We start from the raw sequence: 25,251 nt of genomic DNA, 5'->3' as shown, positions 1-25,251 counted from the left end.
TTTGGATATATTGATACAAAGGAAATCGCAGTCCGAGGATAAAGAATAACAAATACCATAATGTGAATCCAAAACTTGTTAGATGTCTACTCTTTTAAGTGACTGCATGAATCAACTAGGTTCAACTGAGTGCTTTGACCACTTGAGACGATATATAACTATAATTATGGACAGGTGAGCATGTGAATTTACAGCATGAATAAACAACCAAAGCAAGAGAAACAAAAGGAAAAGGCAGAAAACTTTAAACATATATGCTTCCTTTTGTCAAATGAACATGAATTGATTACAGTTCCTATAGGACTGCACAGTCCTTTCCAACTTAAAGTTCCAGAAAAGTTGGATAATACATACAGTGATGATAAAAATGGCTACATGTTCAATCTACAAATCAAGACATATTCTCAATAAGTTGGCAAATGCTGCAATCTCAAACAAGCTTTGACACCTTCATTTGGATGATGGCATCAGGGCTTCAAGAATCTGGACCTAAATCTGCCATTAGAGGCTAGACTCCATAGCACATTCTCAGCCTGCACCTTCTCATCGCCGGTTGGTAGACTCTTACATCAGCTTTGACTTGGAAAATGTATTCTCATTGGAGTTAGAAGTGCCAGTGGCAAGCAACCAGTGGGTCCCAGAACGCTGCTGTGCTTTTCTACCCCATATATGCACTGCTTAAAGGGTTGCAGTGTTTAACCTGCAATGTGGAACTCAGGGATTTTGAAAACTGGAATCCCTTCCCATTGATCCTATGTCTCAATAGAGGGAGAGGTGCCGTCACCACTTGAATTAAAGCAATCATTGAAGTGCCAACTGGTTCATAGTAACAAAATGAAGTCCTAAAACTTCCTTTCTCTGATGAAAGGAATCCGGTATGGCACAGTGATTCTTGCTGCAACTCATACTGCCTGTCAAATCATGATTTTGTTAATAAACAGGTATATCAAGAACAAGAAAGGGATAAAAGAGAAAAAAAGAGACTAATGCATAAGTTCATCCAACTGACAAATTACATACCTTTCTAGCACAACAGCTCTAGAAGCGGCTTCCATTATCATCCTTGAAAGGCATAAGTTACTCATAGACCTACAACGACAGGCTCTCAATTCCAAGTGAAGCAAAGTTGATATCAGTAACCCAATCTTGCAGGAACTATACTTGCATGAGACCATGTGGCCAACATTTTTAAAATTTCTGAAAGCCTGGAATTCGTAGCTTGCAAAACAAATCCATCCCGTCCCGGGATGAAATGCCAAAATCCACCTCCCAGTGGAGGAAATTGATCTCATTCAGGTGAAAGCACAATTGGACTTCCAAAACCATCACTTCGAACATGAGGAGAACTTTGAAACAGTGTCTCATCTAAGCTCCACTCATGCATTAAAGCTTCAGTCTCCAAGTCTTCAACCATTTCAACCGTCCTTCTGTCTTTCAGTGACAAACTTTCCATCTTCTGCTCCTTGCTGGGCAGAACAACAGACAAGAAAGTAAAATCTTCAGAACTATCTCCACAGCAAAGACCAGGAATGGTGGAATCAAATTCCTCCTCTTCCCCTGCTGCGCCAATATCTAGGATGAAATCACCGGAAGCTAGGGCTTCATTTTCAAACTCTCTCAACAGACGCTCTCTAGGAGATTCAAGAGCACTGTCAGAATTGAAGCTAAATGGATCATGTTCAATTTCCAGCATCTTTAAGAAATCATTAGCCACAGTGTCAGCAATGTCGTCCAAGCTTGGCGATTTATTTGTCAGTTCACTAGCCTCATAATGTGATTTACGTTCCATAAACTTTTCATTCTCAATAAACTCATTCAAAGCAGATGGAGGTTCCGATACTGATGATTCTGTAACCAATTTGTCATGAAAAACCGACTCCAGCTCTCGCACAGTCATTGGGTTGGAACATATATTACTCTTTTCTCGTACACAATCGTCTACCACAACCTCCAGCATACAACTGGAGCAGGATGTATTTAAAACAGGATCCACCACCTCATCAATGTCTGTGTCACAATCTTTAAGGATCTCATCCACATCGATAGTTTCAATGAAAGAGCCATCAATAGTCTGAATAGCACTTTGTTCAATTGAAGTTGGATCTTTCAGACACCATTTTTCACCCTGCTCAATAGCAAAAAACTCATTTTTATACTCATCTATATATTTAGCAGACTCAGAATCGGGTTTGAGTGGCTCCACTTGTTCAGACAATTTATCTAAGCCTGAAGAACCATGTAAGCTCTCTTCATTAAGTTTCTGATATAAAATACTTATCGATCTAGAAAATTCCAGCCCTAAATTTGGCAACATTTCAGTACCAAACTTCACATCAAGAGACAGAGGTGATAGAGACCTTTGGTTTACATTACTTAGAACAGTACCACCATGCTGAAGTATCCTATGAACTCCGCTATCTCCCATTGCACTAGAACCGTTCTCTGTAAGATTTAAAAAACTAAAACTGACATTTAGTGTAGCACCCTTAGCCTTGCCAGAAAGTTTAAAGCTTGTTGTCCACCTACTCGATCCTTTCTCCCCTTCTAAATCCTCCAACGAAAGCGGCAATAATCTTGTGAGATCAATCCAATGCTCGCCTATATCATGCCCCGGAGTCTCAACAACAGAAGCATAGATTAAGGAAAGCTTGACCTCATACTTTGCAGAATTATGAGACCCACTTTTACTACCATACACACAACATTTATGCATCAAAGTTTCTTCAAATTCAGCAATTCCATCAACAACCCTCACCGCACGAGTTGACAATAACTCATCCTTCCTCTTCCAATGCACACACAAGCTAAAGCCATTTAAATAAGCAGGCAAGCCTTCAATAGAAAGCACATGGAGAAAGAAACAAATATGAAACTGATGATGCCTAATATGAGTTAATGCCCTCAAAGGCTTCTTCCAATCCCAAAATGATGATGATTTCTTATCCTTTTCAGATTCTGAAACTCGGGTTCTTCCAACAGATTTAGATCTAAAATTGGATAGAGGAATCAAAGCTTGTGATGAGGGTTTATGCAAGTAAAGGGCATTGCTTATTTCCTCAATGTCACGCAACAACTGACCATTATCAGAATCAACATCGCCATCATTGGAGTTCATTTTGTCCATTCAACAAAGACAAATTAAAAACTATAACCTAAGTATAAGAGATATACCCTTAACAATTTCAGTTACACCGGATATCTTCATTCATTCACCGGAAAGGAAGTAAAAAAAAATGGATTAAAAGATAAATCATTGAAAACCCAGAAAGGAATTCATCATAGCAAAATTAAAGGTGACTTACTAGATATCTGATTCTTCTTGTTTTATGAGATGTGAGATGAGACGGTGAATCCGAAACCTTTGATCGCTTTCAGTGACCAAGCTTTTAACAAAAACAATACAAAAGAGTAACAAGCAAGAAAAATAAAGTCCCGGAAATAGAAAATTGACGATAAGAAGAAGGGGGTTACTTGATTTAGTAGGGATTTTGTTGGGATCGTCTAATTTTATTTAATGCTCTCTGTATTTTCCCAGAAAATTTTTCACGTGAAGAAAGATGGAGAATTTGTCTTTAGCATGGACTTTGATTGAGTTGGGTAAAGCCGAAGATTTAACCACTGTACTTTTTCCTAATAGAGTTAAGATAAGTGTTTTGACTTCACGTTATTATTCGTAGAATGGGCTATATTGGCCGTCCGATTGGTGAGAATCAAGCTTCGCCAGTTTGATTGTTCCGACAAATTCGGAAGATTAAATTAAATAAACTATTAAGAAGTTAAAAAAATAAACTAATTTGGTTGGTTGAATTGGTCAGGACTTAATATTGGTTCAAAGTTTTTCTCCATTATGTATGACGATTTAACTAATCAATTTGATCCAATTCGAATAATATTGATAAGAATGAAAAATTTTGATTTTTGTTTGTATATTTTAATAGACATAATGATAAATTTAATCTTTAACGTTCACATATTTTGTCAGTTTAACTCTTATTCTCTCGAGTTACATTTAGTTCTTAATTTTAAATAAAAAATCAAATTTAATTATCAATATTTAAAAAAAAAGTCAATTATTCTTTTAATAAAAATATAGATTAAAATGTTAAAATTTTAAATATAGCAACCCGTATGGCAATTTATTCGTACATTAAATTACTTTCTTTTTCTAATTTTTATGAATGTTTTATATATTTTAATTTTATTTTTATAAATTTTAAATTAGTTTTTGACTTGACATATAAAATAAATAATGTGATGTTAATATAAAGTATACCAGATTGCCATGTGAATTGTCATGTTAACATCGTTAAAAATTAATATTTTAATCACTATTTTTATTAAAAATAATTTGACTCTTTTAAAATGTTAATGGTCAAATTTAACTAAAAACATAATATCAAATTAATTAAAATATAAACATTAAGAATTAAATTTATTATTTTACCTATTTTAATTTATAAAGTAACCCGACCATTCCATTATAGACTATTGTCTCTCATATTTATTATCTATTGATTAGATATTTCTGATCCATTTCACCCAGTTTTTATTAATTTTTAAATGAGTTAATAATTTATTAGATATTTTTAATGTGATATTGTAAGCTTTTTCTTTTTCTAACATAATATTTGTATTTTATAAAAATTATATATTTTGGTGCTTAAAATAATGGTTAAATTTTTAGTGTTTAATTCAAATTTTAAAGTAAATTTAAAAAGAATTCATAATTAACTAGTAATATTAATAATTAATTTCCATTAAATTAATCTTATTTTATCACGATACTTTTGGAAAACCCTTTTAAAAATAATATTAATTTAGTTCTCAACCAATTTTTTAGCTTCATTCAAGTGATCCATATCGATTTATAAGTCAATCGATCTGACGCCTCTCTTAGATTGATACCTTGACTAATTCCCGATTCAATCAATTGATCTAATGCCTCTCTTAAATTGATACCTTGGCAAGTTCGATTCAAACGACCATCATAATGATAATTATACCTTTGCTAGGTTTTAATAAGGGAAATGATGTATAACAATGGAAAGAAAAATTAAATTTAGGAAAACATACTTCGTGTCGAAGCTTATGAAAAGATATCAAATAAATGTTCAATGTCTATGAACACTAATGAGTTTTTCTACTGTTCTACATAAAAAATCAACACATTCTGACTAGTATTTCAACTATAAGCTTTCACTTTTCACTTCTTCTTATCAAGTCCCTATCAACCAAGATGCTCCATATAGTACAAATTATATAATGACAGACTAGTAACTAAGCTTTGAACAGAGAATCGTTAGTTTTATGTGAGTACCGGTGTCGTTAAAATCTGCAGCCAAGACGAGTTGTTCTTTGAAACTAGCTGTAACAATGACATCCGTCGATTGCCTGCAGAAAAAAAAACAATCATCGTATTATCCATAATATCTCCACTTAGAAACTATAAAGGAATGCAATGCATGGTGGAAAATAGGAATCAGATCCAATTACCACTCAGTAAAGATTATAGTCATATCCACACAATGGTGATCCACTTAGAAACTACAACATCAAAAGAATGCAATGCATAGTGGAAAATAGAAAAACGGATTCTGAAACATGCTTTCCAGTATATGCTGATGCCTTTAGATAAAGAGATATCACTTAAAATCAACAGATATATAGGATGAAACATGAGATCAAGGGTGGTAAAAGTACCATAGAGGCTTTTATATTAGGAGATAAATTGTATTTTGTCCCTTCTACTAAAAAATGAGCAAATTAGTTCCTACACGTTAGATCAAAAAGCAAACCGGTTGGTCTTTATACGACAACATGAGGTACACATGACACATCAGATGTAATTGTTTGGTTTTTCTATCAGCTACACTAGTTTTTAACAATAGAAATGGATGAAATTTTTTAACAAAAATACCCAGTTTGCTCTTTAATCTAATGTATAGGGAATAATTTGTTCATTTTCTAAGTAAAGGGAGCAAAATGCGATCTGACTCCTAGTACAGAGACCTCCATGGTACTTTTACCAATCAAGGGCTTGTCCACAACACAAAATTGAATTTCAGCAAAATCAGAACAATACATTGTAGCATGGAGAAGAAGCAATACTTTTATTGCTACTTCAATGTAGCCTGTGATGTTATGAGGACTGACTGAACTAATGACCATAGAATGATACAAACATCATAGGTTTTCTGCAGTGAAACCCACATAAATAAAGTATCGATTCTATGTGGTAAGGATTGAAACAAGTTGCATGTATCAGTAAATTAGATGATCAGACATTGTTAAAAATAAAGAACCGGTTTTCTTAGTCCATCATCTCTTGTTTCGCTAACAGTATGTAAATAAACTATTTCGAACAAGAAAAAGAGAAAATTGTATACTGTCAAAACATCAAATATAAGCTCCTTTCAATAAATAGACTATCCACAGTTTCCAGCCGAATTACTTGTATTATATATCACAATTTTTGGAGTAATGAACCTTCCCTTATGGAACACATGGATCAATGTTTCTTTTCGCAGTTTTGTCTAATAAATGCATTAGCAACAATGTTACATATGGTTTATCTAAATATGTAAAAATCACCCTAACAATAAGGGTAAAAGTACCATAGAAGCCCCTGTACTAGGAGTCAGATTACATTTTTCCCCCTCTACTAAAATAATGAAAAAATAAGTTCTTGTACATTAAATAAAAAAGCAAACCAGTCCTTCTATTAAAATTTCCATCCATTTCTACTATTAAAAACTGGTTCTTGTACATTAGCACGAGGTACATATGGCACACCACTTGTCACTATCTAGTTATTCAGTCATCTTCAACAGTTTTTAACAGTACAAATAGATGAATTTTTTAACAAAAATGACCAATTTACTCTTTAATTTAAAGTACAAGAACTAATTTGCCTATTTTATAAGTAGAAGAGGCAAAATACAATTTGACTTCTTGTACAGGCAATTTGACTTCTTGTACAGGACCTACATGGTAGTTTTACCTAACAACAAAATATACCCCCCAATCTCCTACGGCATCAGCTAGGTAAACCATAATGTTTATTAGGTCATCTACTAAAAATTAACAAATTATTCCTTATAAGTTAGATTAAAAAGTAAATTGATCATTCTATTAAAATTTTTATCAATTTCTACTATTACAAACTGATCCTTGTACATTAACATGAGTTACACATGGCACATCACTTATCCTTATCTAGTTATTAAGTCATCTACATCAATTTTCAACTGTACAGACACAGATGAAATTTTCAACCAAAAAGATCTATTTGCTCTTTGATTATTTTTAACCAAATCTATTTGCTCTTTGATTTAATGGACAAGTACTAATTTGCTATTTTTTAATAGAGTAGCAATTTACTATTTTTTAATAGAGTAGCAAAATGCAATATGAATACTAAGGGGTACCTTTACCTAGCAACAAGATATACCCCAATCTCCTACAGAATCAGCTAGGTAAACCACAATGTTTCTTAAACATAAGCTAATGAATGTATACACACACATACATACATATACAATTAATCTTGTTAACCTTTTTTGACACTATTTAGCAGAATTCTCAACTGGGTTTTCCTTCCCCTCTTGAAAAACGGAACCAAAAGCAGCTTCAGCTTCTAAGAACCGACTAAGATGCTTGTCGTCCAGATGTTCCTTTTCCAAACAAAAAAAACCCAATCAATCAATCAAAAAACAAAGTAATTCCATAGGGAAAATTAAAAAAAAGAAGAAGGTTAAGATGGGAATTTACAGAGAGACAATCTCTGTATTTTTGCCACTCGGAAACACATTCCTCTTTATCCCAATGACCCTTTACAAATTTCTCAGAGTACCACCTGCAAATGAGATAAATATGTAAAGAATAGGTGGGGATTAAGAGGGGTTTTAGAGAAAAAAAAAAAGGAAGGATGAACAAACTGGTTAAAGCAATTGTGGTAAGCAGATCGGAGATGGGCACAAGGTGATGTTGAAGTAGAACTGTTTTTCTTGTCTCTCTTGCTTGCTGCTCCCATCTCACTTGCCTGCTAAATGTACCTCTCCGTACAACGATTCGGCTAATGAACGGGTCAAAGCTTATATCCCTTCTTTTTTATTTTTATAGGTTAAAATGTCTCATAAATCCATCTACTCTTCTTAAATTTAGAATTTAATGCTCATATTTTCATTTGTAAGATTTTAGTACCTAATCTTAATTTTTATTTTGTTATTAAAAATTGTAATAATTGCATGAATTTTATAATTAAAATGTGATTTATACATCATTATTATTTTATACGTGAAGAATCAAATTAAAATATATTATAATTTTTAGACTCTTCATAAATTTAAATTTTAAACTATGTATTTTTTAAAATTTAATTCTTTTATTTTCAGATTTCACTTAAGTTCAATTGTTAATGTTATTTTTTTTTTAAATTTATAGGTGTGACATTTTAAAATTAGTTAAACGAATTAACCGAATAATAAAACATATAAAAATGATAACGTTCATTTGGCGAATTATTTGAATTAAAACAATATATAATTTATATTATTAATTATTAAATTCGATTAATAAATACCTAAATTTCTAAAAAATCATTAACTAACCAAATTAGATCAATTCGATCGATTAATTCAGTTTTAACTGAAACCATGATAAAACAAAATAATTATGATCAACGTTGATGTTATTGCTAATTTTCTCATTCATCATCCATTATTTTTAAAATAACATCATCCATTATTTTAAAAAGAACATAATGTAATTTATACGGTCTATATTGCTTATATAATATCATATAGAAATACATGGTTGTCCATCAAATTAAGAAAGCAATTGTTTTTCTTAAAACAATTTGATAATAATAAAACCTAAAAAGTGATACTATATCTCTAAGTTAAGCATCCAATACTAAAGGAATTTAGAGTGTACTACCTCATCCCATTTCCAAGATTCCCATATTTCTTTAACTTAGAGCTTCGTCTAATTTTGCAACTTATTTGAAAGAAATAATATTAGTTTTTTTAAAGTACAATTAAATAACTATATTAATAATTTCGACTAAAATTTACTATTACAAGATTCAATTTTAACATTTTTAAAGTAAAGTTAAATATATTTATCATTTATTTAATCTTTATTTTATTTTTACCAAATATACTATGTAATTATATTTTTCCGAATTTTCTTTTTCCAATTTTCAAATTCTTTAATCGACATACAAAGCAATCAAATTAAAATAAATAATTATATTTAGATTTTATTATACGCAAGACGTGAGTGAAAAAAATATTTTATGTTAAAAATTATATATATTTTAAAATTTAGTTAATAATGAATATAAATTGAGTGGTGATTAACTTATATTTTAATGTTATATCGAACACATGTTTGATAATTAAATTTGTAATTTTTAATTTTTTATTTAAAAATGATATAAAAATGTGAAAAGACGAAAGCGTTACTACAATAGTATTAATTATAATTTAAAAATAATATTCTTGTAATTTTATCATTAAGTTAATAATCCGCTTGAAGGTAATACTAATTTAAATGTTTAAATAATAGTATAAATATTAATAATTATTTAAAAATTTAGAATGTTTTCATTTAAAAAAATCACAAGTAAATTAGTTAGGAATTGATCAATGTATTTTAATGTATATCAATTTAATAAAATTTAAAAAGTCAACAGATTTAAAAAAAGAAAAGAAAAGAAAATCTATGCCTAATGAATGTTTAACATTCTAATTTGCAGATGCAAACAAACGCTGCCGTTTAGGATTCCAACAGTTCGGCTCTTGCAGAGCAAGCTATATAATCCCCACCTCTCTCGTTTGCCCTTGTATTTTCACTCTCAAAGCTAAATCGCCTGAAGTCATCTCTCTCAATCGATGGAAAATTTCAAGGGGCAACCTCGTCTTCCAAAATTCGCGGTACCTAAGCGCTACGATCTCCAGCTGAAGCCTGACCTCTCGGCCTGCAAATTCGCCGGCTCCATCTCGATCGACGTTGACATCGTCGCCGAAACTCGCTTCATCGTCCTCAATGCCGCCGAACTCTCTATCAACCCTGGATCTGTCTCTTTCTCCCCTCGTAACTCTTCTAAGGTCTCCTCGATCATATCTAACTTCTTCTTCGTCGATATTCAATTACCTCGTAACTCTTCATTTCTACATTTCCGCTTTACTTAGTTTAATTTTTGAATTCGAAGTAAGGTTAATAGTATGTTTCAGTTTACTTTTTTGATTCGAAGTAAGATTCTTAGTATGTTTCAGTTTAATTTTCGGATTGCAAGTAAGATTAATAATATGTGTGATTAAATTCCGTTATAGTTAATTTGTATCTTTCCGCTTTATTTAGTTTAATATTTGGATTCGAAGTAAGATTCATAATATATTCCGTTGTTTGATTAAATTGCCTCATAGCACTTCATCTATATTTCCGCTTTACTTAGTTCTATTTTTGGATTCGAAGTAAGATTAATAGTATGTTTCAGTTTACTTTTTGGATTCGAAGTAAGATTTAGAGTATGTTTCGGTTTATATTTGATCAAATTCCTCATAGTTCATTTCTGTATGTATTCGTTATTTAGTTTAATTTTTGGATTTGAAGTAAGATTCATGATATGTTCTTTTATTTGATTAAGTTATCTCGTAGCTTTACATTTCTACATTTCCTCTTTACTTAATTTAATTTTTGATTTGATGTAAGATTCATGATATTTTCTTTTGTTTGATTAAATTACCTCATAGCTCTTCGTTTCCATATTTCCTCTTTACTTTGGTGTTCTTTGATAAATTGAAAAATTAATTACTAAATTTAAGTTATAAAATCTGTTTGGTATATTAATTAAAATCAAGTACAAAATATAATTAGATTGTTTGATAAATAGGAATTTTAAAACTGAAAAGGTAAATCGTTAAAGGGTAATATTAAAAGATTAAAAATAATTGAAAAAACTCTACATAAGTGATAAGTAGCTCCTTATGTTATCATTTTCAACACTTTTTCATTGAAAAAATTCTATCATTTTGTTCTCTATTATGGATTATCAAACTTGTTTAAAAAATTAAATGACTGAAAATATTAATTTTGGTTGATTTAATTTTTTAATTGGTTATCAAACAAGGCCTTAGCTTAATTTTTGGATTTGAAGTAAGATCCATAATATGTTCTTTTGTTTGATTAAATTACCTCATAGCTCTTCATTTCTATATTTCCACTTTAGTTAGTTTAATTTTTTGATTCAAAGATTCTTTTGTTTGATTAAATTTTGGCCAACTTTTTGGAGTGTAACTGATTCTTGAGCAGGTATTTGATCCGAAAAAAGTTGAGTTAGTTGAAGAAGATGAGATTTTGGTATTAGATTTTGCTGAGGCACTTCCTCTGGGTCTAGGAGTTTTGGCTATTGGATTTGAAGGAATTTTAAATGACAGAATGAAAGGTTTCTATAGAAGGTACATGTTTGATGCTTATATGGTACTTGTGTTTGAAAGAAAGAAGATTAGAATATGTATCTAATTATGGATATTTTGGCATTCAGTACATATGAGCACAATGGTGAGAAGAAGAATATGGCAGTTACACAGTTTGAGCCAGCTGATGCTAGGCGATCCTTTCCATGTTGGGATGAACCTTCTTTCAAGGTTATTGTTTTAGATATTCTAAAAGCTCATTTTTATTAATTGTTAAGTTTGATCTTGATTTTACTTCCTTTTTTTTTTGTTCTTTTTAATATGAAATTATAGGCTACGTTTAAGATCACCTTAGATGTGCCATCTGAGCTAGTGGCCCTCTCAAACATGCCAGTCATCGAGGAGAAAGTTAATGGGCCTCTGAAAACTGTTTCTTATCAAGAATCACCAATCATGTCCACTTATTTAGTGGCTTACGTTGTTGGTTTGTTTGATTATGTGGAAGATCACACGTCAGATGGTATGAACAAACTCTGTTAATTATTTCTTGTGATGACAATGCAGTCACAATCTGTGGATTTTTCTCTTATGTGGATTGTTGATGGTGCAGTCATATTCTATTATTTATTGCTTAAAAACTTTTTACCTGTATCTTTGGACAGGGATTAAAGTTCGAGTATATTGTCAAGTTGGGAAGGCAAACCAAGGGGAATTTGCTCTTAAAGTTGCTGTGAGGACGCTTGAGTTGTACAAAGAGTATGTTTTCTCTTCATTTAATTTCCTGCTTATTGATTGCTATTCCCCCAAGTCTTTAAAAACTGGTGGATGCTCTTTCACGTGGATGCTTACTGCTTATGATCTATTTTCTGGATTTTAGTCCTGAATTAATTCAGCTAACTTCTGCAGCTATTTTGCTGTGCCATACCCTCTTCCCAAATTGGATATGATTGCTATTCCTGATTTTGCTGCTGGCGCAATGGAGAATTATGGCTTAGTTACATACCGTGAAACAGCCTTGCTCTATGACGAGCAACATTCTGCAGCTGCCAATAAGCAGAGGGTAATATTTGTAAACCATGTTGGTGTCCTCAGATTATTTTATCCTGCATCTGACAAAGTGTTTGATGATCCTACCTGGTTTCTGGAAGGTTGCAACTGTGGTGGCCCATGAGCTGGCACACCAGTGGTTCGGTAATCTTGTGACAATGGAATGGTGGACTCATTTGTGGCTGAATGAGGGTTTTGCAACATGGGTAAGGCAGTTTTTTTTTCCTTATATTTTCTATTATCAGCTTGTGCCACAAACTGAATTTCTAATGATTACAAATTTCCAGGTAAGCTACTTGGCAACTGATAGCATATTTCCAGAATGGAGAATATGGACTCAGTTTCTTGATGAATTAACCGATGGTCTTAGGTTGGATGGGCTTGCAGAATCCCATCCAATTGAGGTAAATGGATACTTGCATTGTTATACAGTTATTTTTTCTCTATGTTAAGGGTATGACTGACTTGTTTTCTAGAATATTTTAAATTTAAATTATTTTACTTTGCAGGTGGAAATAAATCATGCTGCTGAAATTGATGAAATTTTTGATGCTATAAGTTACAGAAAAGGTGCCTCTGTTATACGCATGCTACAAAGCTATTTAGGTGCTGAATGCTTTCAGGTTGGTCTGGCTTGTTACATGCATTATGATTCTGGTATGAGTTGACTTCCTAATGATTGTGCTAATATTTTGCATGTGATTGTTCTTATTCTAAATGCATCTTTTGAATCTGTATTAAGACTTCTTGCTAATAAGTATTTCTCTGTAAACATTGAAGGAGAACAAATGATGGAATGTTGATTTTTATTATTTACTTCATAAATGTGTCTGATGCCATATGTTTATGTGAATCTTCTCACATTTATGAATTTAAATTAGTATCGTTTTTCTTTGACTATTCTAAACTCAAAAGGTTAATTGATTTATTTACATGTGAAATATCCCTACAATCAGCGGTCACTTGCTTCATATATAAAAAAACATGCATACTCAAATGCGAAGACAGAAGACTTATGGGCTGCACTTGAGGAGGGATCTGGTGAACCAGTGACCAAACTAATGAATACATGGACAAAACAAAAGGGGTATCCGGTTGTCTCTGTCAAATTCAAAGATCAGAAGTTGGAATTTGAGCAGGTTTTACCGTGTTTAGTTCTTTTATGTTTGGGGGATCGGTATGGGGAAATGGGGTTTTCTGTTTAGTTAATACGTTAAAATGATATCCTTCAATTCAAACTCGTTGACCTGTTTCATTTTATGCTGGTTTTATTTTCTGTTGTTATCGTAGCTACTGCTAACAATTGATATAATGAATGGCAGTCACAATTCTTCTCTAGTGGTTGGCTTGGGGATGGGCAGTGGATTGTCCCAATAACATTTTGTTGTGGGTCATATGACAAGAAGAAAAGCTTTTTGTTGCAAACTAAGTCCGAAAATTATGATGTAAAGGAGTTCGCTTCTGATACCAATAAAAGTGCTTGGATAAAGCTTAATGTGGATCAGACTGGTTTCTATAGGGTGAAATATGATGAGGAACTTGCCGCTAGACTCCGCTATGCTATAGAAAACAAATACTTGACTCCAACTGACAGATTTGGTAATTTGAATATTTTTATGAGATTGCATATTGTTCGAGAATGGTAGAAGAGATAACATTACTTCTTCCTATTACAGGCATTCTTGATGATTCATTTGCACTTTGTATGGCACGCCAGCTGCCTTTGACTTCCTTGCTTACCTTGATGGGTGCCTACAGAGAGGAACTTGACTATACCGTGCTGTCCAACTTGATTAGTGTAATGCTTATTTCTCAATTCTTGTTTTAAAGTTACTTCAATTATGCTTCGAGTCCTGATTCCAGCTCTTGCTTCTCACAGATAACATACAAGGTTGGGAGGATTGCAGCTGATGCAAGACCTGAGCTAATGGACAACATCAATCAATTTTTCATTAACATTTTCCAATATTCTGCTGAGTAAGTTATCTTAAATGTAATTATGGGTTTCCTGGAAATATGGGATACTGTTTGCATGCTGTGGATTAATGATGACTTCCAAGTAGATGTTAATTCTGATCGGGTATAGTAACATACATGGCAATTTTTTAAAAACCAATTGAGAGGCTATTGTCCATTTTATTTGATTCATGGCTTCTTCCTGTGCTTCATCAGCAAATGGAAACTCGGGCTTATTACATCTTTTTTATCTGCATAGATAGCATTCCAAAGTATAAATTAAGTTCCCTGTTTTAACGTCTTATAGGAAGCTCGGTTGGGACGCTACACAAGGTGAGAGTCATCTGGATTCAATGTTGAGAGGAGAAATTTTGACTGCGCTTGCTATGCTTGGACACAAGGAGACATTGAGTGAAGCAAGCAGACGATTTGATGCATTCTTGAAAGACAGAAACACACCACTCCTCCCCCCAGACACAAGAAAGGTAGTTGAGATTACTTTTGGTTTTCAAGGGTTAATTCAGACAATTGTCCGCCATTTTTATACCCACCGGTTAACTATTAACTACGGTTTCAGGCAGCATATGTAGCTGTCATGCAGACAGTCACCTCCTCCAATAGAGCTGGTTTTGACTCTCTTTTGAAAATTTATAGAGAGACTGATTTAAGCCAGGAGAAAATCCGCATTTTAGGTACGAAGAATCCTTTTCATTGTGATTCAGATTGTGAGTCAATGAATTTGATGATGATATTACTTCTCACAATTTGTAGGTTCATTGCCATCTTGTCCCGATCAGGGTATAATTCGTGAAGTTCTAAAGTTTTCATTGTCTCCTGAGGTATTCTGACCGTTGAAGAGCAACCTTTTATCCAAATATAAGTAAAATCTCTAAAATGCAATGTTCTCAAAAATAATTTCCTTCCCTTTTTCATTTTGTTCAGGTTCGCAGCCAAGACGCTATGTATGCACTTGCTGTTAGCAAGGAAGGTCGTGAAGTTGCCTGGACTTGGTTCAAGGTAATCTCCTTGGCACAACACGAACAAAATTATTGTTGATTTTTAGTACCCTTTTTCTTTTTATTACCATTTTCTTTCTTCTAAATCCAATCTTTCTGCTAATGGTGATGTAGGAAAACTGGGATCTCATTTTAAAAACCTACGGTAGTGGATTCCTGATAACACGTTTTGTCAGTGCAGTTGTCTCACCGGTTTGTGCCACTCATTGCGCAACTTAATGATCTGGAATTTGCATTTGCATACTCTTGCTCGTATTCGACCATGTTTAGTTAGCGTAGAGGTGGTTATAAATTATGATATCTGATTGTTTTTGTTTGTAAACAGTTTGCATCATTTGAGAAAGTGAAAGAAGTGGAGGAGTTCTTTGCCAACCGGTCAATACCTTCGATTGCAAGGACATTGAAGCAGAGCCTGGAGCGCGTTAACATTAATGCCAACTGGGTTAAGAGCATTCAGGCAGAGGAAAATCTGGGTGAGGCCATACAGGAGTTAGCTTACAGGAAATACTAAGGGATTTGTCTTTGTTTTTTACTAGAGATCTAGTATGGAAAGTAGTTGTGGTGGCTTTTTACTGTTGTTATACTTTTTTACTAAACTGAATACTCTCTAGTAATATCATGAATAATAATCATCCTAATAAAAACAATGCATTAGGCATTAGTTATTTTTAGTTGTTACCTATTGATTTCTTTTTAAATATTAGTGTTGCCTTTTGGATTGGGACTGTCCCACATCTAAATCTGGGATAATTTTAATATTTGCATTTTTCTTAGGTAACGGTGATACGAGATTTTTGACGATTTTATTTTTAATTTCAATTAATGAATTTTATCAACGAAATAATAATTTTTTTGTTTGAAATACAAAATTTTCGTCATACTGAATATTGAAATTATTTATTTTAAAACTTGTGGTTTGTATTTACCTCCTCAATAGGCCTATAGAAGGTGGAGGATTAATTAGTGAACATATTTTGGCAGGTATTTTGAGAAATTTTAAAAATTATTTATTTTAATTAATTTTTGTTATTATATATTGAAAATATGGATAAATTTTACTCTTAATTATTGTGATTGAATTTTGTCATTAAATTTTATTTGTTTAATCAAACTTTTTCACTTTTGATTATTTGAAAATGAAATGCAACCCCAAATAGTATTATTTCAAATATTTTATTTTAATAGTTAATAATAAGTTAATAAAATGATTGTAATTTTTATTTATGTTAATTTAGTATTTTTAACTATTAAAATAATATATTTAAATAATTTTAATTTAATTCTTTTATATTGTTTTAAATTGAAATTGAATAGAAAAATTTTAAAAAAATTCTAATTTTAGTACCAAGATTTAATCAAATAAAAATATAAAATTAAAAATATAGTGATAAATTTACTTTTAGTTCAAAAGTATGATGATATATATCAATTAAAAAATATAATAACAAATTTCAATTTTCAACCCAAGAATAAAAGTAAATTTGTATATCCATCCAATTTTTACCTATATTCTTTTAGTAATATTTAATTTTAATTATATTTTAATTATTATTAATTTCTATTATTATTTTAGGAAACTTCACATGTTGAATAATTATATTTTAATTTTAAATTATTTTTACTATTTAATTATTTTTAGTTGAAGAAATCTTATATTATTGTCATTATTAATGGACTTGTTTTAAATAATTTTATAGTCTTTTCCCTATTTGTGATAGAGGATACATTTAATAAAAAACAATTATTAGGTTATTTTATATTTTTCCCAACCAAATAATTTTTTTTTTCAAACATTTTCCTATTTAAACGCGTGGAGGCATGTGAAGATGTAATAAGAGGTTATCGTTTGTGACTTTGGATACATTTTCCTATTTTTCCTAAAATGTTTTTCATGTTTTTTGCTCTTGGAAAAACCTCATCATAATCATCTCAAATTCACAGAAGATTTTTGGGTGAATTTCACCCAAAGTCACTAAACTATTAGTAAATTTATGTTTTGGTCACTCAATTTAAAAAAAGTTACAAAATGATTGAAAGTTTTCATTTAAGTAATGGCTTAACAATAAATTTAGCCCCTAACATTTACATGTTTTCTCCAAATAGCCCTAACTATATTTTTTAGCCTTTTTTGGCCATCAACCTTTTATTTTTTTTTCAAACTGCATTTTCTAATAGATTTAATGAATAAATTCAATGTTTTAATCTTTCCTACGTTTATTTATTGAAAAGTTTTTCTATTGAGTTAATTTTTTTAGATAATTACGTTTATTTTATTTAAATTAAGATTTGTTTTTAATTTAATGTATTATTTATTTATTTTATCATTTTCTACACACAATTATTTTATTGGGTTACCTAAGTAATAAATTACGTCTTATTAAAAATATTTCACATCATCCCCGTTAACTTTTTTAATGGTACTTTCATTAAATCTATTAGAAAAAGCAGATTGAATAAAAAAACAAAGATTGATGGCCAAAAAAGACTCAAAAATATAATTAAGATCATTTAACAAAACATACAAACGTTCGTGGCCAAATTTATCAATTTGACTTTTTTTTATTCGCATTGTCTGCATCAATCAAAAGCTTTCCTTCCCATTCTCTTCTACAATTCAATATTTTTCTTCATAAAACACCTTTAAACATCACAAATCTTATTAACAACTTTAGATCTAAGGTATATATTTCTACTTATCGATGTCTATTGATATACTGTATCAATCGTCGAATAATCACTGGAAACTTGCTCACAGGACTTAAAAAAAAAATCTAATAGCTTAAATAAAAACTTTCAAATAGTTCAGTAACCAATTTGTAACTTTTTAAAGTTGAATAATTAAAACGAAAACTTATTAATAATTTAATAACTTTAATTGTAAATTACCTTAGATTTTTGAATGCAATGACATAAATGCATTTGACGGTGGGAATATACCTGCAATTCTCTGTCATGTCATCTAAAAGCTTCTAAACTGTCAATTATTTTCTGACACCATCCCACTTTGGGAGTGGTAAGACTTCAATGTGAAAAGAATTTTTTAAAAATACCACTATTTTGTTCTTGTTCAAAGTCGTCCCACAAATAATTCTGATCTCGAGACTTGTACATGAAGTCAAATTAGTATTATTTATGGTTTCTAGACTTGGGGATTAAGTCACCAGGATTAAAACATTTTTTTTTTATATTCACAACTATTCATTTATTTATTTGATAAATCAATAATTGTGGTGATAAACTTGCCGTCCCCTTCAATTTGAAGCTTCTTTTATTTTTTCTATTTCTTTATTTTGTTTTCTAGTTTATACTAATTTTTTAAATTAAGTTTTGTTCAGAAGCTTCTTTATGCTTATCATTAATTACACCAATTATACAATTAATCAGTCATGTAATATAAGAGAGGTTAAAATTGCTTAAAGTCTCTCTACTTTTCAAAAATTAAGAATTTAATCCCTTTATTTTTCATATTCTAAAATTTAGTTTCAGCTTTTAATACTATTTCTTTTTTGGTGTTAAATTGGTTGTTGTGAAATTTTGAAATAAAAAAGAAAAATTACTTACCTATTTTTGAAAATTACAAGGACCTATTTTTGAAAACCACCCCAAAATTTATTTATCTAGAAAATCACTTCCTTAAAATTTTCTTTTTATTAGTTTATCAAAGAAGTATTGAAAAAAAAGAAAAAACAAAGGTTTTGATACTGTTTAAATAAACAAAGCTTTCTTTTTTTTTCTGAATTTTAAAACGATGGTATAATTTTAGTTTTAGTCCTTAAAAGATCCTCAAAATTTAAATTTGTATCCATAAATCTATTCACTACATATAAAAGTAGTGTCCAAATCATTTCTCAATTCGACAACTATCCAAATAAACAAAACTCTCTCTCTCGTGATAAAAAGAAGGCCCAGAGGACATGTGTCCTGCTTTTTCCAATCACAATAATTATTTACAAATAAATATATTTTATTATTTAATTTTTAAATTATATTATGAAGTGATTAATCCATCCATTAAATCATGTTTTAGTTCTATCACATCATATTTCTAATCTAAAATTACCACATATTTTGTTAATTTATTTTAATTTAATTATAAACTTATTTTCATAAAATATTAAAGATATAAAATAATATTTTAATTGAAATTTTTGAACTGTATTTTAATTGAAAATTATAATTAATTTCAGACTGTAGCGAGGTATACAATCTAGTAAAAGTGTAATTCGACTTCCAATTCCTTACTTTAATTTTTATGATTTTTAAAAATTAATTATATTTTTAAGGCATAAACATAAATTTAAATTTAATATTTATAATATTTATTAATTTAACTATTTTATTAATTAGTTATATTTGAAAAAAATTAAATTATTTTTAAACGAAAATATTATTTTTAAACGAAAATATAAAGTAAAACGTTAAATTTTAAATATGATAACGCATATGTCAATTCGCATATGACATTGACATATAAGATAAATAATATTGTGTAAATATAAAATACAAAAATAAAATTTTTAACATTTCTATTAAAAAGAAAATTTTATTTTTAATTAATAATCAAATTTAACTTTAAAAAAATAAATTAAGGCTAAAATTAACAACTATTCTGTAATATAGAAATAGACCCTAAATTTACAAACAATTGCACTAATATCAACAAAACAAAATTGAAAAGACGAATAAAAACAGAATTTCAATATAACTTTACAATTATTGAACATTTAAAAGAATGTTTCTATGTTAGATTTTCATTCATATAATTTATTCCATAATCAAAGAACTATAAACCCTAACACACATTATCTTCTACAACAACTAATCCCCCCAACCCCAAAAAAAATTATGAATTTCTAATTTTTTTTTAAAAAAAGAACATAAATATTTCCATTTTTGGGTATATATTATAAATTACAGAAACCCAGTACCAGCAAGACCATGATGTAAAAGATTATGAGCAATAGCATCTCTAGCTTTCAATGAACTCACCGATCTTAACCCATCTTCAGCCACCATTTCATCATCAATAACCTCAATTTTCAACTCAGGATCGATCCCTTCCTTCTTCATTTCACAAATATTATGTAAAACGCAGCATGCTCCGAGCACCACCGGCAAATCCTGTAATTTCACCTCCGTTCTTTTCTGTAAACAACACCATCTCCCTTTTAATCTCCCAAATGCTTCTTTAGCTACCTTTTGGATCTCACCAATCTTTTCATTGAATGCGTGTTGTGTCCATGTTAAATGCTGTTGATTGTAAGGAACTAAAACCCAATCCATTAATGGATACCCAGAGTTTCCGACCACCCAAACGCCGTTCAATAGACCACCGTTTTTAGCCCTTTGGAAAAGAGCTGATTTTTCGAGGACTTGATCGTCGGTCATTGAACCGGGCCAACCGATACATACGTCGGTGAAAACACCGGTCGGGTCGACGACGCCTTGTACGGTGATCGAATACGACGTTTTCTGGTTCCGTTCTGTATGTCTTTTATTGAAATATGCAGCCACGCTTATCTTCGGAGCGATGATTGGTATATGTGTAGTGTACATCGATCCGACGACGTTTGGTATTCCAGAAATGCCCTCGAATTGTTGTTTTATTTTCCGTAACGAGTCTTCGTCCGGCCATTGTAAGTATTTCGGCATCAAAACGTTGCGTATTGCTGAACAGACTTCGAGGACCAGTTTGTGACACGTCGAGATGCCTAAACCGAATCGTTTCGAAACGAGCCGTAACGGTTCACCCGTCGCCAAACGCCAAATGCAAACAGCTACCCTTTGTTTCACCGGGATCGCGTTCCGTAACGTGGTGTCTTCTTTGGCGATAACGGCTTTTAGCTCATCGCATATGAGGTCAAACGTTGACTTGCTCATCCTAAACGCCTTCTTGAATTCTTCTTCCGGGTAATCGGGTCGGTTACATTCATCCCACCATGCGTTTGACCTATCTTTCACCCATAACCGTCTCTGTTGACCCGACCCGGATTTCCCATTCCCGTCCTCAGCCACATGATTCGAAGCGGTAGCAACCACAGTCGCCGCCTTGACACGGGATTTCTTCCGCTTTACACGGTCGGTTTCGTCGATTTTAGAGTAATAATCATTTAAATTAGAGTGAAATTCAAGCATGGTTCGGGTTCCTTTGGTATGAGTAGACTCCATAACCGATTTCTCTTCTTTGAACGCATCGTTTCGTTCCTCCCGATCTCGCTTTTCTTGCTCATCAAGCAAGATTAACGAAGTGATGATACCATTCAAATCTTTCTTCTTCGTTTCACGACCACTGGAACAGCTATCGTCGTTTTCGCCGTCGTCTTCGTCGGCAGTGAACCCCTCCTTTCGTCGCCGTTTGCAATTGTCACCGTTATTCATTTCAAAAGAAAACAAAGAAAAACAAGAAAAAAAATGGGGTCTTGAAATGCCAAAGCTGAGATATTCATATATATCAAAGAGATTTAAGGTGAAATTGGAAAGATACTGATTTTTTTTTTAAAAAAAGGGCAAAAAATAGGGTTTGAAAAGTGAAGAAAAGGTGTGAAAAAGGTGAAGGGCGTGTGTGAACACAAAGAGGTTCAATTTGACAAATGAAGCATTATTTGTGCATCGAAGCCTTTTATATGTGAGACAATTGTTACGGTAAGGTGGCAATCTATCAACATTAATGAGGCTTATCTATTTCACTCTTTTAATCATTGAATTTAATTTTGTATTCTTAATATATCCACCAAAATAGATATATCTTTATACTTAAATGGGGAATATAAAACGATATAATTGTTTATTTAATTTTTATAAATTGATAATTTAATTATTTGTTGATTAAATGAAAAAAAAGAAGAAGCATTTTCATTCTTCTAAAATTTCTAATTTAATTTTATTCATTTAAACATAAATTTTGAAGTTTTTTGATTTTATATTTGATTCCAACACAAAATTTCTAACTTTACTTTGGTACGACTACATCAACACTTACGAAATTAAAAATTTCACTATACCAATCAATAATTCAAAATTCATATCACAAATGTATGAAACCAATACATAACGACTTATTTGACTCTTCAACTTTATAAAAAATAAGGTCATTTTAGTCATCAATTTAATATTTTTTACCTATTTGCCCTCAAACTTACGTTGTTAGTCAAATCATACCAAAATGAATGAAAAGTTAATATTTGTTAACTTTACTCACATGACATCCATGTATATGTCACACCAACAATTAATAATTTTTTAATTTTAAAAATATAAAAGTCAAAAAATAAAATTAAAAATAGAAATATTAAAATGATTAAAAATGATAAAAATATAACATTTATTTAATAATAAAAATTATGATAATATTCTATAAGAAAAGATTTAATTTATTACATACACGTGGATTGTTATGTCAACAAAGTTAACAACGCTGACTTTTCTATTCATTTCGGGGTATTTTGACAAAAAGCGCTAGTTTAACATGTAACATTCCAAAATTTTCAACTGGACACGTGACACAATTTTGGTAACTGATACAGTGAATTGGTGAGAAAATTTGGAAATTGAATTGGTTAAAGGAATCTTATGGAATCAAAGTTGATAATCAAGATGAGAAAATTTTGAAAAGAATTTAGAAGTGGAAATGTGACAAAAGGATCAAATTGAAAATTTTGAAAATTTAGAGATTAAATTGTAAATTTCACATTTTCACCAGAAAAAGGGAAAAACTTTAATTCTCGCCACTCAAGGACTTATATTAAATATTTATTATGATTTATAATCTTGAATTGGTCTTAAGTATTGAGTTTTGAAAAAAAATCACTAAAAAAGACAAAAGGGGGAAATATGGTAATTTTGCCATAAAAGGGAAATTTGCTCAATTTCCGAGACCTTTATGATGAAAATAATATTTAAATATGATATTTAGTATCCGAAATTATTTTAGACAGTGGGAACTCCGTATTAAGGAAATGACCCACATGTTGATATTTTTGTAGGGGACGAGAACCCTTATCAGCCTCATTTTCTCTATTTTTCTTTTTTCCAGCTAGTAGCATTAGCCATTGTTCTTCTTCTTCATCTCCTTGCTTATTTCCTCATTTTCTCTCAAAATTTCCACTACCCACATTGAGATAATGTTGAAATCTTCATGAAATCAACCCTTAATCTCATTTCCTTCATCAATTTCAGCCATGGAAGCCTAGGGTTTCATGAGTTTTAGTGGGATAATTTATGGCTTGAGTGAGAAAACTCTAATAAGGTAAGAAATGATTTCCTACACCTACGTTAGCTTGATATTTGCAATGATTTGTCATGAGAAAGCTTAGAAGAAATTTATATTTATTTTTGAATGTATTTTTGTTATACGAAAATAAAGAGATGGTGATTTATGGAAATTATAAGCTTAAATGACGATAGAGTGGAGCTCATGGAAGCTTGATTAAGTGTTTTAGAACATCCATTGAAGTAAGTACCTTGGATACTCTTATGTATCTTATATTAAAGTTTATGAATTAGGTAAAAATATAGGTGATAAATTTGGAATGGAAATTTGTAATAAACATATGCAAATTCCATGGTTTAAAGGATATATGAAATAACTCTATAACGTGTTATGTTGGAATTGTTAGTTAAGAAATGCTTTGTAAAATAAAAATATGCATGATATGGAGATATTAATTGTTATGAATGTGTTAGTAAGCATGGTTTGACATGTAAAATATATTATTAATGTAAAAATATGAATAGATAGCATTGTGGCAAAAATAAGATTTATTGGTGAATTTATGTTTTAGTCGATATCATGTTAAAATATGAGAATTGATATGTAAAAGATAAAGAAGAATGAAAATATGACTTTTTGCTTTTGGGAGCTATTATATGAAATGGATATGTTTACAATGCCTAAAGAAATATAAAAATGAGTAAGTATATAAAAAGAACGTATGGTGCCTATATGTGGAGATGAACATGCTCAAAAGGCCTTTATTAATATGATTTTGAACATGAAATATTCTAAGGTGCCCTTATATGATGTGTGTACATGCGTTTGTTAATGGCTTTGTTGGATACTTGTTAATTATAATTGTAAAGTGCCCTAGTAGACTTACTAAAATGTTAGGATATGGTTAGCAAACCAATTAGGGGCTATAGCGTGTTGGAGTTTTGTCGGAGTTTTCGCACTTATGTGCACTTTATATTGCCTTCAAGCCTTGCACTTACGTGCATCTTGATGTGTAGTTTATGCTTTCATGAACTCTTTGGTGTGGTGGAGGGATGCTAGCTCTATCTTATAGTTTCACACTTCGGTGCTCATTGGTGTGGTAGAGGAGTCTCGTGTACCCGAGTTGGTTTTACTAGAGTTTACTATGGGCGAAAATGAGTTAAATGTTGTTAATAAACTTTAAATGTTACTATAGATGGAAAAAAAGTAAGAGCAAGTGTTATGAACTAAGTGTCATGTAACTAAAAGAGATGAAAATAAGGTAAATGTATAGGCAATCAAAAGAGAATTTCACATGATAATGAGCTTTAATAGTGTGGGACCTAGTGAACTTACCTTAATCGATATTAAGGAAATTGATGATTTAAGCAAGCCATAGTTCAAAGAAATGAAAACGATGTATATGAATCACATAAAGACTAATGACTATAAATGGAAAATGTGAAAGAACATGTCAAGCTACTATAGATTCTACTTAAGAGTTTTGAATAGATATTTTCAATAAATGAATTGGTTAGCAAATTGTTAATGTGTAAGATGAGCCCCTACACTTCGGTAAATCAAAATAAAACAACGAATAATACTAAAATGTGGCTCGAATGAA

At 30.9% G+C, this 25,251-nt stretch overlaps 4 protein-coding genes across 5 annotated transcripts; 1 reads left to right on the top strand and 3 right to left on the bottom strand.

Moving 5' to 3' along the window:
- Positions 1-239: 239 nt before the first annotated feature.
- LOC108461771 (protein PLASTID MOVEMENT IMPAIRED 1-RELATED 2-like) lies at positions 240-3,641 on the bottom strand. Its single transcript, XM_017761733.2, has 3 exons — positions 3,303-3,641; positions 1,021-3,199; positions 240-911 (listed from the first exon to the last, which is right to left on the bottom strand). Exon 2 carries the CDS (start codon positions 3,122-3,124, stop codon positions 1,289-1,291), a length of 1,836 nt encoding a protein of 611 aa, XP_017617222.1. The 5' UTR covers positions 3,125-3,199; positions 3,303-3,641; the 3' UTR covers positions 240-911; positions 1,021-1,288.
- Positions 3,642-5,058: 1,417 nt separating this feature from the next.
- LOC108472288 (uncharacterized protein At4g33100) lies at positions 5,059-8,126 on the bottom strand. Of its 2 annotated transcripts, none has more exons than XM_017773796.2 (4): positions 7,938-8,126; positions 7,771-7,855; positions 7,533-7,673; positions 5,059-5,391 (listed from the first exon to the last, which is right to left on the bottom strand). In XM_017773796.2, the coding sequence occupies exons 1-3, from the start codon at positions 8,030-8,032 to the stop codon at positions 7,566-7,568; spliced, it is 288 nt and encodes a 95-aa protein (XP_017629285.1). In that variant the 5' UTR covers positions 8,033-8,126; the 3' UTR covers positions 5,059-5,391; positions 7,533-7,565. The 2 variants fall into 2 exon arrangements, with proteins under 2 accessions (XP_017629285.1, XP_017629280.1); XM_017773791.2 differs by having other exon boundaries at positions 7,555-7,673; positions 7,938-8,125.
- A 1,611-nt stretch (positions 8,127-9,737) lies between these two features.
- LOC108452195 (aminopeptidase M1) lies at positions 9,738-16,179 on the top strand. The gene is made up of 19 exons (XM_017749966.2): positions 9,738-10,112; positions 11,317-11,462; positions 11,549-11,651; positions 11,754-11,940; positions 12,083-12,176; positions 12,327-12,480; positions 12,569-12,673; positions 12,755-12,871; positions 12,977-13,090; positions 13,424-13,606; positions 13,790-14,066; positions 14,144-14,265; positions 14,347-14,444; positions 14,731-14,908; positions 15,001-15,115; positions 15,195-15,262; positions 15,366-15,440; positions 15,554-15,631; positions 15,765-16,179. Exons 1-19 carry the CDS (start codon positions 9,897-9,899, stop codon positions 15,948-15,950), a joined length of 2,616 nt encoding a protein of 871 aa, XP_017605455.1. The 5' UTR covers positions 9,738-9,896; the 3' UTR covers positions 15,951-16,179.
- Positions 16,180-20,133: 3,954 nt separating this feature from the next.
- On the bottom strand, positions 20,134-22,041 carry LOC108452214 (protein ALP1-like). The gene has a single exon (XM_017749984.2). It carries the CDS (start codon positions 21,815-21,817, stop codon positions 20,351-20,353), a length of 1,467 nt encoding a protein of 488 aa, XP_017605473.1. The 5' UTR covers positions 21,818-22,041; the 3' UTR covers positions 20,134-20,350.
- Between the last annotated feature and the right edge of the window lie 3,210 nt (positions 22,042-25,251).

The sequence above is a fragment of the Gossypium arboreum genome, chromosome 7 (assembly GCF_025698485.1).
Source record: "Gossypium arboreum isolate Shixiya-1 chromosome 7, ASM2569848v2, whole genome shotgun sequence".
NCBI classification, from domain to species: domain Eukaryota; kingdom Viridiplantae; phylum Streptophyta; class Magnoliopsida; order Malvales; family Malvaceae; genus Gossypium; species Gossypium arboreum.
Note: the sequence above shows the minus strand (reverse complement) of the source record. Positions and strands in the feature narration are given on the sequence as shown.